The sequence below is a fragment of the Gymnodraco acuticeps genome, unplaced genomic scaffold (assembly GCF_902827175.1).
Source record: "Gymnodraco acuticeps unplaced genomic scaffold, fGymAcu1.1, whole genome shotgun sequence".
In the NCBI taxonomy this organism is placed as follows: Eukaryota; Metazoa; Chordata; class Actinopteri; order Perciformes; family Bathydraconidae; genus Gymnodraco; species Gymnodraco acuticeps.
Genome location: NW_022989981.1, coordinates 356238 through 370655, shown reverse-complemented (window position 1 = coordinate 370655; position 14418 = coordinate 356238). Strand labels below are relative to the sequence as shown.

Below are 14418 nucleotides of genomic sequence, written 5' to 3'. Positions count from 1 at the left end.
CAGGCACGGACACGTCACCCCAAGCTGCATTTTGATATTTGTTCAGAAATCTCCAACTGATCCCTCTGCAAATAACAAATGTAGTCGAGGTCGTACTATATTATGTATAGCTTTCTCGATTACTGATTTATCTCAAAATATGGGTGTCTTGACTTGAAATAATTGATTTGTTATCTTATCATTATCATCTCATTTTGAGATAGCCTACTAATTATTTTGGTTCTCGTTTTTGAGATAGCCTACTTATTAATTATTGTGAGAAAGATATTCATTATTTTGAGATACTAAGTCATATTTGTGAGAAAGTCAATCAATACTAAGTAATTTTTTTGAGAAGAGTTCATTGTTTTAAAAGGCTTCTTAATTCTGTAGAATAATATTTAACATATTATAGTTTATTTGTTCTGCCCCTTGTAAAAACAATTACATTATATATGCATTATAATGTACAGGCGTTTGTCCAAACCGGTTCTGTTGTTTACAGGAAAATTAGTGGAGAGATGTTTACTGGTGTATAAAATACCTACTATTGAAGCAAATACAAAATCTGCTAGTTTTTTACTTTTGAAAATGCTTTTTATTTTCTTTTTTACTTGTGAAAAACAGTTGACTTTACCTCTGAAATAATTCAAATAAATACTTCTAAAGAAAATAAAAACTTAAATTCCAAGAAGGAAAACCACCTTCCTGCGTTTTTATGCTCACTTTTAAGCCATCACAATCAAAACGTTGGAAACCACTGGCTCAGAGGATTTACAGTATGCAAAAAAACATGGAAATGCGACACTGTGGTGTTCACTTTAATCACCAAGAGACTGCTGTGATAAAACATTTGACCATTAAGAAGGAAATTCAATTCAAGACACTTACAAAACTACGACCAAATTATTTATTTTGTTAAGTGGTTGAAACAACAGCTTAGGGCATATAACAATAGATGCAAGGCATGTTTGTAGCCACAATTTCAGAACGTTGGTCAACTGAAAATGATACAAAACTAACATTTAAGTGATTTACCAGAGTACAGTTGTAATTTCAAACAAAATTAGACATTAAGGCTGTGTTTTGTGTGAATAATGTCTGTGCTAACATAAATGTGTGTGCCATTTCTCATGTACCCTTGTATTCGTCACAGAAACAACTAGTAAGAAACCTATGAAGTCTAAAAAAATATGGTACAAAAAGGCACACACTCACACACAAACAAATGCACACATCTATACTTTAAACTTGAGTACAGTGAAAGCAACTTTGCAGTCCTCTTTTGAACCAATGTAACACAGCATCCTGTCTATTCTACACAGTTTGCTCCCCACTACTCTTTAAAGCTGGAAGCGCCAGCACAGATGTCCCAATCTGTCAATGTTTTTATGCAGCACGCTATGAATCGGTGCCACGTATCTTGCCACGTCGCCGTCCCGTGAGAAATCCCTGCAGAACAACCCCTTCTCTGAGTTGAAGATAAACTTTTGGGGCATGGGCCCATTTCCTCTCACATACTCCCAAACAGCCACTAGCAGCAGCCTCACTTCGAATGGAGTGAGGTGAGGGAAGGTTTCGTGGACGTTTGCCAGCACAGGGGGCAGGAGCTGGCCCTCACCCATGCAGGACACCAGGAGGCAGGAGGCCTGGAGGTGCCACGGGGAGTCTGTGGACAACACCTCACGGGAGGCCTCCCAGTGAGCCAGCAGAGTGGCGAGGAGGCCTCTGAGCACAGCTGAGCAGTAGCAGAGAGCCGGGCGTCCCGCAGCCACCACCTGCAGCAGGGGGAAGAGCACCGGGTGGGCTTCAAAGCAACGCCGGATGTGGATGTCTCGCTCCACTGTGGTGCGAGCGTGCTCCTCAGGGGGCCAGGACAGCTCACCGTTGGCCACATCTGGACAGACATTTTCCACCATCGTAACTGCAACTACCTTGGCTGCCTCGGCGTTGATGGGCAGCGGCTCGTCGGGGTCAGAGGGAAGTCGGGAGCCGTTGAGACCAGAGGAGCTGCAGCACTGGACGACGACAGCTAGCAGAGTCTGGACGTTCTGCAGAGAGAAGACCATTTTTCAAATTACACATTTTCAGTGCAGCTGCAGAGCATTAAAAACAAATACAGCTAAGTAAATCAACTGAAATGACTTCGAAGGTGTAGTTGAGTCACATGCAGGATGTTTTTTTATACATTTCTGTTTCTTTGCTTGTGCAATATTCAGAATTGCGTGAGCCATCATATAGATCTTCTTCCACCCAATGAGATTTAAAAATGTTATTTCCTATCAAATATTTAAGTTATAATGTAGTTTCATGTTAAAATTGAATGAAAAAAACAGCTGAAATGAGCATTCCTGACTGACTTCATCAAGAAGCGCTTTTCTAATTGGCATTAGCATTGGCCGCTCTTGAAGCTGCACTAATCATCATCTCAAATTGTGAAACTCACCTGCATGACCTCTGATGGGTCAGTAAGCTGTGCTTCAGTGCGGACCTTCAGCCCCTTGCCAATCACCCCGGCATGAAACACAGACCACACGCTACCAGAAAAGTTGACGGTGGTGCCGAAGCGACAGTTGATATCCAGCAGAGAGGCTCCGATGTCAGGAGACACAGACTTGGAAGGCAGAGGGGCCCCAGACATGTCTGCGATCTGCCCTCCAAACAGGCCCGCGTTGCCTTTATGGAGCGCCCCCTCAACGAGCTGCTGGAGCACCGCTTTGAGAGTGAGCGAAGAATACGCTGCAAACCGGGACAACAGCAGGACTGAGCAGTTCACCTCCTCGCACGCCTGTCCCCCGTCTCTCTCCAGCTTCCCTCCTTCTCCTCTTCTCCGCAGTGCCACAAAGAAATGAGTGACAGCAGCACGAGAGAGCAGGAGCAGGTGTGCTGGGGAGGAGGTGCGAGGCAGAGGGCTGCAGGAGAGGAGGCGCACTGTAGCGTGAGATACATCTGGGTCACCATGGAGAAGGAGGGGGCCAAAATCATGGAGGTATCCTGAGACCGCTGAGCCCACCTGGATGGCCATGGAGGACTGAACCCCTGAAGCTCCTCTCCTCTCCTCATCCTGACTCTGGATGGCTGCGGCCATGTTAAGCAACAGCTGCGTCAGCTGCTGGGTCCCCAGAGTGTGTGTGTGGATCTGGGCCACACAGCGAGTTACAGCGGCGGGAATGAGTCCTGCCATGCAGGAGGAGAGCGTGCTGTGGAGCTGCCAGGCCAGGGCCAGCTCCTCCAGGTTGTGGGCCTGTGTGAGGAGCTGGCAGAGGGCCTCAGTGGCCACGCTGGGACCCCCATACACCGACAGCAGACACAGCAACTGGTGCAGCCACAGGTGACGCTTCCTTTCCAGGCGCAGTGTCTCGGCACAGAGCTCCCCTACGTGAGACTGCAGCTCCTCCAGGAAGGGGATGACCCTCCGGGGTTGAGTGGAGGCAGAGCGATGGTGGTTGACTTCAGCTCCCTCTGAGCAGTTGAAGACCAGTTTGTGGAGATGCAAAAGCAGCATCTGGAGGAGTCGATCGCAACCTTCTCTGACGCCTTCGTGAGGGGAGGGCGTGGGGCCTGAGATGATGACGGAGGCTGGCGTTGCTGTGTCTGCCAGAAAGCGGAGGACACGGGACCCTCCCGATGGGCTCTGGCTAATAAGATGGACAGCCAGCCCCAGCATGTTATCCAGCTCCTCTCTGGGGATGCCCTGCAGCACGGCCTGCAGCTGCAGCAGGACCGGAGGGCGCAGCAGCTCCACCAGCTCTGCTGACACCGCACCAAAGAGGTTGGGGGACATTGCAGCCAGCTGGAGCAGAAAGGGAACTGCAGCACGACGAAGCTGAGGGGAACTCTCCCAGGACGTTGAGGATGAAGTGGGAGATAGAGGGCTGGATGGACACAGACTTTCCTGAAACATCCTGAGCAGCTCCTTCCTGATGCTGTCTGAGTGGTGCACTGCGAGGTGTCCAAGGATTCCCACCACTGAGCCAATCTTTGGCACTCTGCTGCCTTTATCCACTCCCATCGCCATCAGCCCTGTGTCCTTAGCACCGTGAGAGCAGAAGTCCTTGAGCCCACATGCCAAGACTCGGCTGATGATAGTACCTGGGAAAGCAGAGCCGATGTGAGCAACCACCCAGTCGAAATGTGGCGAGTGCTGAACCGAGGTGTCCAACAGAGCATCCACACACGCGTCAGGGCACCAGGCCAGCATGGCAGCCAAACACTGGGAGTAGGCCTCCATGAGGGAGCGGGTGGCAGCACAGGACATCCAGAGCTGGAGCAGCTCGTTGAGGCTGGAGGAGTGGGGGGCCACTCTGCGGCCGGCATGCTTGCTGCTCAGCTGGCCCAACAAGTCCACAGCCCAGGCGGACACCAGAGGGGCCCAGGCCCGGGGGTTGAGACGGATGAACTCTGACAGCACACCATGAACCTCCTGCAGACAAACAGAAGATATTAATACCTTTTACTGGGACATTTTTGCCAGAAGAAAAATGTGGCTAGTGAGATTGCAGGGGTTCTGTAACTCATGCCATTTTAAAAGAGTACACTTAAATGGAAGCAATGAAAAACATTTTCAAAGAGTTTTTAATACAGGGCATACAATGCTATGCCAGTTGTTTCCTTAATAAGCCTAAAACACAAAGTTAATCAGGTCTTTTAGAAGGCTTTTTTACTGGATTGTGATTGTGAATTTAGGGCATTCTACTGTTTGTTATTTTTTCTTAGCAGAATGTTGCTTTATAAGAAGAAACCATTTTCTTAAACAATTCTATACTTACATTTTAAACCTATAATACTCCTTTACAAATCAATAATTTGGTGTCAAATTATGATTTATTTAGTAATTAGACGTTTATTAAGCAGATCTCTAATAAATTAACTACCGATTGACTTATCAAATAGTCTACACAAAATCCAAGAAGGACTTAATGAAAGTGGCATGAGAAAAATGTCTTAAAATCTTTATGAACCATAGTATTTCTGATTCTGATGTCTGATTTTCAAAATATGGTAATAACTAAATTCTATGAGTGTCCTTGTGTCATCGCACCTGTATGATGTCCTCCAGGTTGGAGCTGACCCCGGAGCTGTTATCGCTTTCTGTCTCCAGGTTGTGCAGGAAGGCGGAGACATACTCATCGTAGACGCCCCTCAGATGCTCCAACACCGCCCCCCGACAGGCCGGGACGGAGCGCAGCAAGCGCACGGCACAGCGGGCGTGTTCCCGGACACTGAGCTTCCGACCCTGGACGCTGTCAAAGCCACTGATGAAGGACTTGATCTCCTGGGAGAGTTCCTGGGCGCTGCAGGAGAGGAGAGGACACGATGAAATGATGGGAAATATGTGAAGTTTACTATCCACAAGTAAAAAGTTAAAGAAAAGGAGTGACAAAAAGACTGTATGAATGTGTTTGAGAAGGGAAAGTCCTTTCAGATGAGCTATAAAGATCTGTTTGTACATACTAACAAGAAAAATGACCAGCAATCCTACCTGTCAAATATCATAATTTAAATTGATGCTACACAACCAAATATTGGTTGATTTTTTGCAGAGAACCGATCAATAAACTTACCGCTTGAGCTGAAACAATCAGTTGATCAACAGAACAACAATTTAAAATTCAGTTTTTAGCCTCTCAAATATGGAGATTTCTTGCTATTTATTTGCTTTGTAATTTATTAAGCTTATTATCTTTGGGCTTTAAACTGACAAAACAAGACACTCAAAGACATCACCTTGAATGGTTGGACACTAGAGTTACATTTTTCATACATATATGTGACTTTTAATGAACATAAACGTTGTAGGCAGACCATATATCCACTCTACAAAATAATAGTATTAATGTAATCAATCCTAAATTGCATTGCATTTGCAGCCCTAACATATATTCCATTTCAAGAGTAGTATCCATCCAAAACATTTGATGAGGTATTTTGGTGTGTTGGTCAGGACAGTTTATTACTGTATAACAACATTTTGGCTCTAACAACTTGCCATGTGTTCAAGTCTTCTTTGAACCTTTAATAGAGCACATGAATAATCCATTACATGAAAGGTACTCAATGTAAACCTGACATATGTTGCTACCCCATTAACTTTTAACAAGTGCTGCCATTATAGAACAGTATAGCAGCATGTTATAGTCTTACCCTCTGACCTTCATATAGTTAAGTGAAATACAGAATGAACAAAAGTAACTTTAGAGAGTAGTTGTTGTGTGAGACACTCACCTCACGGCAGTCTGCGGGGTGTGAGTGTGTGAGCTCTGCATCACTTTCAGCGGACTCCCGTCCAACACCACAGACATAGTTTGGTCTTTTAACATCAAAGAGTCACACCAAATCCTCCACTCGGCTGCGGGGCTTCGAGGGGGAAAGATTGTGACAGATGTGTGTTGTTTTCTCTGTACAATTTCAGGACAATAATACTGGAAAGGGCGCTCCGAAGCCGGAAATTGGGACTTCTTCGTTGCTACAAAATGTAAACTGACATTAACAGTTGACGTCACTGGCGACATCTAGTGGTAGTGTTTTTTATTTATTGAGCAAGTGACGGTATTTATTTCATAGATAGGCGTGTAGACTCTAGCGCGTTTTGAATATAGTCAGCTGCTTGAAATTGATAACAAATCAGTAAAAGATAATGGAGACCTTTTGATCTTTCTGCAGAGTTTCATGATGAGCGTGCAAATATGGGATTGGTTTTTTAAATGTATTATTATGATAATTAGTAGGGGAGAGTGGGGTAAATTGAGCCATTTTTTTAGTTATGCTGTCCTCTAAGGAGCCAGTGGTTCCCAACCTGGGGGGCGCCAAAGATCGCAGGGGGGGCGCCAGGCCTCAGATGATTTGAGGCCAAATATCATTTAGACTTTTTATTTTATTTATTTGTTTACATACAATTGTAAAGCAATACATGATTGTCACTAAAAGCCTTGTCTCTACATTACAATAATAATAATAAACATTGATTAATTAATTTGAATAACAATTCAGGCATAAAAAGACATAAATGTATAATTATTTCTTTAATAGAAATGTTTCTTCTGCCCGTAAAGTGTCCAAACCGGGCTTTTCTGGATAAGCGCATTTTTAAAACATTGTCCATGCCGGTTTCAGTTGGATTATTTGTTACAGTTGCTGCGATCAGATCGGTCTCTTTTGAATCCACATAAACACATCGGCAAAATCCGGTTTACTTTGAGCATGTGTTTTAAACAGTTTAATCCCTTTGTGAATTGTTTCCACTTCCGCGCCGTCATTTAATTTCTTCATACAGTGGGAATCCAAATGAATTAATCATGAGTCCAATAACAATCAAAGTCACTCCAATAGTGCTCCTTCATTACGCTTTCATCCTCCTTTAACAAAATACTTCACATTCATCTAGTTTGTGACAGTAGTTGTAGCATTTTTGAGACTTTTAAACTTGAATTAAAGCTGATGCCTGGTTGCCAGCCTGGCAACCACTTTTAAAAGTTAGCGTTGAGCCCTGGAATTGATTAATGTAATTTGTGTTACACTTATTAACTATACTTTATGGTTTAGGACTTAAATACAAATATTTAAATAAAAAGAACATTTTTGTATTGTGTCTAAGAAGGACTTGAATAATGGTTTGGAGTGTACTTGTATTTTACTTGAATATTTCCATTCTATGCTAATTTTTATTTATTTGTATTGTATTTGCTTAATTTTAGTGAATATTCTTCAAGAAACTTTTTATTTTTTAAATTATGTTTTATGGCCCGACAGTTTTTTTTTTACATAGGCTACATCCCAAAATGTTCTATCATGTTGGTTATTCGAAACCACATATCACATTTTGACTGGCTGCATTATCCACTAGCTATACAACAAATTGAGCATGCAGGATTGATTTGAAATCATTGGGTCACATTACCTTTTTCTGTTTGTCTCTCAGAGGTGTCGCCCTTTGGCTGGCAAGGACACAACATCTCTCAAAACATGAAAACTCGCAAAGATTATAAAGGAAATTAAAACATAGTAGGGTTAGAATTAGAGTTACAAGGGGACAACAACAGATTGATAAAGAACTCATTAAAGCGAGTGACTATATATTTTTTAATCCTGTATGTATTCCTGTATTTATGCATTTATTTATTTTTTACTCATGTCATGTTCTGTCCTCCATACCTGGCTGCTCGTCGTGTGCATAAAGGTACAAATTCACTCAAAATCCCATCACAGCAAGACCTATAGTTGGGCATTCATTGTCTTACAAACACATTGGTGTTCCAGAGATCTATGTGTTGGTTTTCCATGCAGGTGCTCAAGGTTCAAAACCCAGTGGAGAGACATCTTTTGTCTTCTGCTATGCCTATGTTAAATCTGGAAAATGGTCCCCATTAGTGACATTTTGATTGCAATACTTTTACTTGTAACAGAGTATCATTACATTCTGGTAATTTTCTCTTAAGTACAAGATCTGAGTACTCTGTTAGAATGAACCGAATGTCAGTTAAAGAAAAATCAAATGGAAAATAATTGTATTAGAATAATACAAATATTTCGATAATTAAATTAAGTGTAAATGTTAATAATAATACAAAACGAATAAGAATAGGGGATAAGGGGGTAAGTTGAGCCAGTGGGTAAGTTGAACCACCCCCTGTAACCAGGCAACGCCTTATAGTTGTAATCAAGTGACCAGAGATTTTGCAAGCTCCACGCATTTCTCATTGCCTGTGAAAGAGAGATACTAATTTTTACAAAAAAAACGTTTTTTGCTTGTCAAAGTACATTTTCTAGATGTGAGCTATATCGGCTGTCATGTCAAAAAAAAAGTATCCAGGTTTAAACACATATTGTATGTGTTGATGTGTTTGCAGCGTATTAAACCATGTGAATCATTAAGCTAAAGATGACTCTGAATTTTAATGCTAGGCTATTTTTTCTAAAATGGTGGCTATGGGGTAAAGTGGGCCTTGGGGTAAGTGAGCCAGTTTTTCAATGGAGAAATTAATGAAAGTAGGTCAAGTTGATAAGAGCTCATTGTAGGCTACATTTAAAGTTGAATTTACCCTGTGTTTGATTGGTAAGATGTATGAAATTGTATCACCATTTGTATGATTACTTTTCCTTTTAACATGTTAAAAAAAAATCAATCAATTCAATCGAAATTTATATTAAAACTATTTGAAAAACTAAGCTTGTATTTGGTTTGTTATTTATTGTTTATAATTACCTATAATATTTGTTGTAGGTATGCCCAGGTTTGAACAGGTATGCCCAGGTTTGAACCGTGGTTCAATTTATCCCCTGACCTGGATCAACTTACCCCTACACTAGTAAACTTGTCCACCCTCAATTGCTGGTATACAAAATACCAGTGCGGTTGTTCTTCACAGATCCCTCACAAAGGAATTGAGCAAGTCACTAGTTTCTTGGTCATCCATTGTCTTCCTTTCAAATGTGGGTTTTCTTGACCTTTGTGCTGACCCCCACCATAGATCCATTGGCCCTTCAGCATTGAAGTCTTGGATTGGCCAGACTAATACATTTCGAATGTTAAATTATTAATTATTAATGCTGTAAATTACCTTTAATATGTCTAACTATATTTAAAATGTGTTACCTTTTTATAGAAGTGATTATATTTGTATGCCAATATTTTTCTATGGTAAAGTTTCGTTTAGAACTTTTATTTTGGTAGTAATAAGATCGGGACTCTTATTTTGAAGGAACTTTTACCGGAAGTGAATGCACAACGAAGCAGAATTCAATTCAAAACCTTTATTTATCCAGGTAAAATCCCATTGAGATCAATGATCTCTTTTTCAAGGGAGACCTGCAGCAGTAGGTTCCACAAGAAGACATAAACAACAGAACAACAAAAGGACATCATACAGCAAAATGTACAGGGATTACAATTTACATATTTAACCACAAGTACAGGTACCAACAGCATCTGATTTTGTAGCATCCAACCGAGCTTTAAAAACATGTAGTGGTCCTAGCTTGGTAATTTTCCATTCTTTTTGCAGACTGTTCCATGTTAGTGGAGCTGCACATCTAAAAGCTTTCTTCCCTAAGACAGTCCTAGCACCAGAATCAGAGCAGAATGTACATTTGCCTCCCAAGACTTTACACATTTGCTCTTTGCTTTTCGTTCGGGTTCACCTTGCGCTTTATTAGTTGAATCACTTTGAACATTCGTTTGAGATGTTGACGGGTTGGCCGAACGTTTCACCCCATAGTCAAACAACTTAATTTGCTTAATTAAATATCAGTCTTAATACAACAAATAATTAACATTTATCTATTTTTGGGGTGCACATTTTGCTGTTTGCTGTTCTTATTTATTTATGTTAGAAACTGGTTGCCACTGATGGCAACCAAAGGCCAAGAAGTGATTTTTTAGGACAGAGCAACTCAAAATGAATTGTTTTCATCGGGGAACCGATCTTGAAATTGTACTTAGCCTTCTTAAATATGCTTAATTACTTCCCACCTCTGGTACTGGCAACGGTAAATAAACATTCTCCAATTATACAAATATATTTATTTATTATTATTTATCACTTATTATGTAGTGATGTAGTGTTTTTGTTTTTGTTTGAAGCTAGCAGCTTTTATTTTGAAGGTCATAAGCTCACAGCACCAACCAGCTGATCTTCTAACAGCTGAGCTCTGCTTTCAGCGTCGGTTTGGTTCGGACGTCGCCCCTTACATTTAAAGGTAAGAGCACTGTCTTTCAGTAAAATAATATTCACAAAGTGTACTGTCATGTGATGACAGTACACTTCACGTGATGCTGTGTTTGAAATCTGATGTCTGCACAGTGTGGTTTGTATGATGTAAATATGGACCGAGTAGCTGTCGGCTGCCTCGCTGTGTCATGGCTTATTTTGGTTTGCCATAATGTAAAAGAGAAACCGAATGACCCCCTCTTCCTCTTATTACAGTGACATGATTTTTGTTCAAGCGTTAACATCGAAAAAGACGGGGGGGGGGGGGGGGGGGACACACTTTTCCCTCATGGCAAAACAAAAAAATGGTCCATATAAGCTCGTCGGTTTATTATAAAGTTAAAACTATGACAGTATAAAACAACAGTTCCTCAATCATTTTTATGAATGTTATATTAACCTTAACAGATATGTTGATTTAACATTATAATTGTTTTGGAGGCTGTATGGTGTATGGTGCTGTTGTAGTGAATGACGTGTCACTGGGTGTGTGTAGCTGTGTTTATGTATGCACCACAAACACCAAGGTATGTGTAAACCTACCTGGCAATAAATCAGTTTCTGATTCTGATACATTCAACTGCATCTCAAACTCAGCCTCCAATTTCCAAAATGATGAACAACTGAAAAAGAAGATGCCTCTTTAAAAAGTTTCCTATTTTTTTTTAATTCTAACCTTCACAAAGATAGGATTTTACCATAAGACTTGTTTTTGACTGTAGTTTTATCTTGGTCATTTGTGAATATAAATGTATATTTAATTGAACACATTATCTATTGATATATTATATTATATTATGCAGCATTAAATTCATCAAAATGTTAAATGTGAGTGCATTATTAATATTACATTTACTCAAGTATTGTACTTAAGTACGATTTTAGGATACTTTACGTAAGTATTTCTATGTTATGCTACTTTGAACTTCTACTCCACTACAATTTGGAAACCAATATTGTACTTTTTACCCTGCTAGATTAATTTGACAACATGTGTTACTAGTTACTTAACAGATTAGGATTATTCGCAAATATAAATAAACTAAGAAATAAACTATCCTATAGAGTTATAGGTAAAATATCCAGCAGTTGTATATCGAGTGATCAAAAGTAGCTCCACTCTTACAATGTTGTGATGAACACATTATTGCAAAAATAATAATAATCCAGTAATTTCATATATATTATTCTTAAATGGGACATTACGCACAATAAGTACTTTTACTTTTGGAAATGTAAGTGCTTTTATATGGCAATACTTTTGTAATTATGAATGAAGTTGAAGATGTAACAGAGTATTTTTACAGTTTTACATAAGTAAAGGAGTACTTCTTCCACCACTGGCTCTATGCATAGAACAATTTCCCTTTTGAGCTAACAAACAACATTTGTAACAAACAATCAGAAAACAGAGGTACATTTTCTCTAAGGGGAGAATGAAGCAGTACATGGTTTTACTTTTTGATATCTAATGTTGTATGCCACTATTTGGACTATAGAATAATTTGTCCTACAGGTGCTGCAAGTCACCAAAGAACACAAAGGAGTGGAAACCAGGTGAAATAAACGCTGACATGGCGCCAACACTGGTAAGGAAATAATCACTTAATTAAAAAAAATTAAATTAAACCATAGTCGGTTTTTTTAAATGTGTTTTGTGTTCTTTTATGCAAGGATGTGTCATTATTATCGTGTTATAGTAGCCTATACTTATCTTATCTTAGTTTAACACAGAGGGTCATTTCACAATGAACCGCAGTTGTTGCCAAACAAAGTCTGTTGCAAAGTCAAACATTTTTTCTGTCTGTCTTAATTCAAGTATGATGTAAAACCAGAGGTCGGGGATTTGATTGAGATCTACAGGGGAACCTATCAGCACTGGGCTGTGTATGTGGGCGATGGCTTCATTGTCCACTTGGCACCGCCTTGTGAGTCCCCTACACACACACACACACACACACACACACACACACACACACACACACACACACACACACACACACACACACACACACACACACACACACACACACACACTCACTGTCACAAACAACACCCTAATGTACTGACACATTACATTTATTAGACCAGAATAAAAAAGAAGATAATTATTTGTTTGAAGTTGTTTATAATTCCTAAAAACAAAATATCTTGCAGTATTAACTGCCCACATAATCACATCGGTTCCTCTCTCTTTTTCTTTCTTTTTGTTTGTTCATAGCTGAGGTTGCGGGGGCCGGTGCCAGCAGTATCATGTCTGTTCTCTATGAGAAGGCCTTTGTGAAGAAAGAGGATCTGTGGGATGTGGTGGGAACCAACGAGTGGAAAATCAACAACAGCCTGGATGAGGAGTGCGAGCCCCGCCCGGCAGAGGTCATTGTGAGGGACGCCTGTGCGATGGTCGGTAAAGAGCTGCCATACTGCGTCTTCAGAGGGAACTGTGAGCACTTTGCCACCGAGCTGCGCTACGGAAAAGCAGAGTCCCGGCAGGTCGGTTTAGACTCTTTTTTTTTTAAGGGGGGGCTGGAGTAAAAACAATTACCATTGTAAACCAAACATGTGCAACAAAAATATTCAAATAAATCATAAACTGCAGAAGTAATATAGTAATAAATGCAACAAAACCTACTTTTCCTGAAAGACAGACCATTAACAGGCAGTCAACTGTCTTGATTACACTGACAAAAGCATTTTTCAGCTGTCTCTGGTCTTAAGTCCTAGGGTGTAACCTCACTGTTGATCTTATCTGTGTTGAGGAAGTCACCCCCGGCAAAAAAACATACCATATTTCAAATCTAAAGGCCAACCATTGACATTGAAATATATTTTTAAAAGTTAAACTAAATGTATAAATGACTAACTAACATGTGTCTGTTGTTTCCCTGTGCAGGTGCGTAAGGCAGGACAAACCGTCATGGTGGCCGGTGCGGCTGCGTTTCTGGGTCTTGGTCTCGTGGCTCTGGCAGGAGCTTTTTTCGGAGGCGGCAAGAAGGAAAACAAGAACGAAAAGTGATACAAGTCCCAGGGCGCCTCTTCAGGGAAACATGAGAAGATCACCAGCAAAGCCTGCTTCCTATCATGATCACTCACAGGAGACACTGACTAATTGACATATTGTTAATAACCCAAAAACCTGGTTGATTTCTATCCTGCATAGTCATCTTTACCTCCATGTGTCCTGCATGCCTTCCCTGGTTTGACTGACAATGCAAAGCTTTTTGGGTGTGATCAAAGCCATGTATTTTTCATGGCATTCTAACATTTATAGCATACATGAGCACAACAAACTAATTTGAGTAATGAAGCAGCCAATACAGAATATGTTAACATGTTTTAAAATAAAATGAAGATTTTGAAGTTGAATGTATATGTTTCGGATTGTGAAGGATGTGAGAGGTTAGGGAGGTATTTTTCTATTTATTAAAAACAAAACATTGATATTTGTTAGTTGCTAATGAAGATATAATATACTTGAGTCAAACTTAGAAAAATACTATTTTACATAATCAATTAACACTAACTAAATTGTAATTACATTTTATGCAAGAGCACAGTCACTACGACCTTCTGTTCAGTGTAAAAACACTGATGAACTTTGGGTCCTATCGAGAGTAGACGTGTCGACTCAATTAATTCTACACATTTGCAGTTTTGTTATGAAATGAGTTCACAAGTTAACTGGAAATTCACAACACGTTGTCTTCCTCTTTTGAATAAAGAATAATTTGTGTGA

The 14418-nt window shown here is 40.4% G+C and overlaps 2 protein-coding genes across 3 annotated transcripts; one reads left to right on the top strand and one right to left on the bottom strand.

Annotated features, from left to right (window-relative positions):
- Positions 1–870: 870 nt before the first annotated feature.
- On the bottom strand, positions 871–6630 carry ints5 (integrator complex subunit 5). Its single transcript, XM_034211847.1, has 4 exons — positions 6205–6630; positions 5021–5273; positions 2426–4402; positions 871–2030 (listed from the first exon to the last, which is right to left on the bottom strand). The coding sequence occupies exons 1-4, from the start codon at positions 6489–6491 to the stop codon at positions 1323–1325; spliced, it is 3225 nt and encodes a 1074-aa protein (XP_034067738.1). The 5' UTR covers positions 6492–6630; the 3' UTR covers positions 871–1322.
- Positions 6631–10579: 3949 nt separating this feature from the next.
- Positions 10580–14418, top strand: LOC117543545 (phospholipase A and acyltransferase 3-like). 2 transcript variants are annotated; one of them, XM_034211914.1, is made up of 5 exons: positions 10580–10674; positions 12202–12274; positions 12505–12613; positions 12907–13175; positions 13576–14418. In XM_034211914.1, the coding sequence occupies exons 2-5, from the start codon at positions 12260–12262 to the stop codon at positions 13696–13698; spliced, it is 516 nt and encodes a 171-aa protein (XP_034067805.1). In that variant the 5' UTR covers positions 10580–10674; positions 12202–12259; the 3' UTR covers positions 13699–14418. The 2 variants fall into 2 exon arrangements, with proteins under 2 accessions (XP_034067805.1, XP_034067804.1); XM_034211913.1 differs by having other exon boundaries at positions 10581–10674; positions 12185–12274.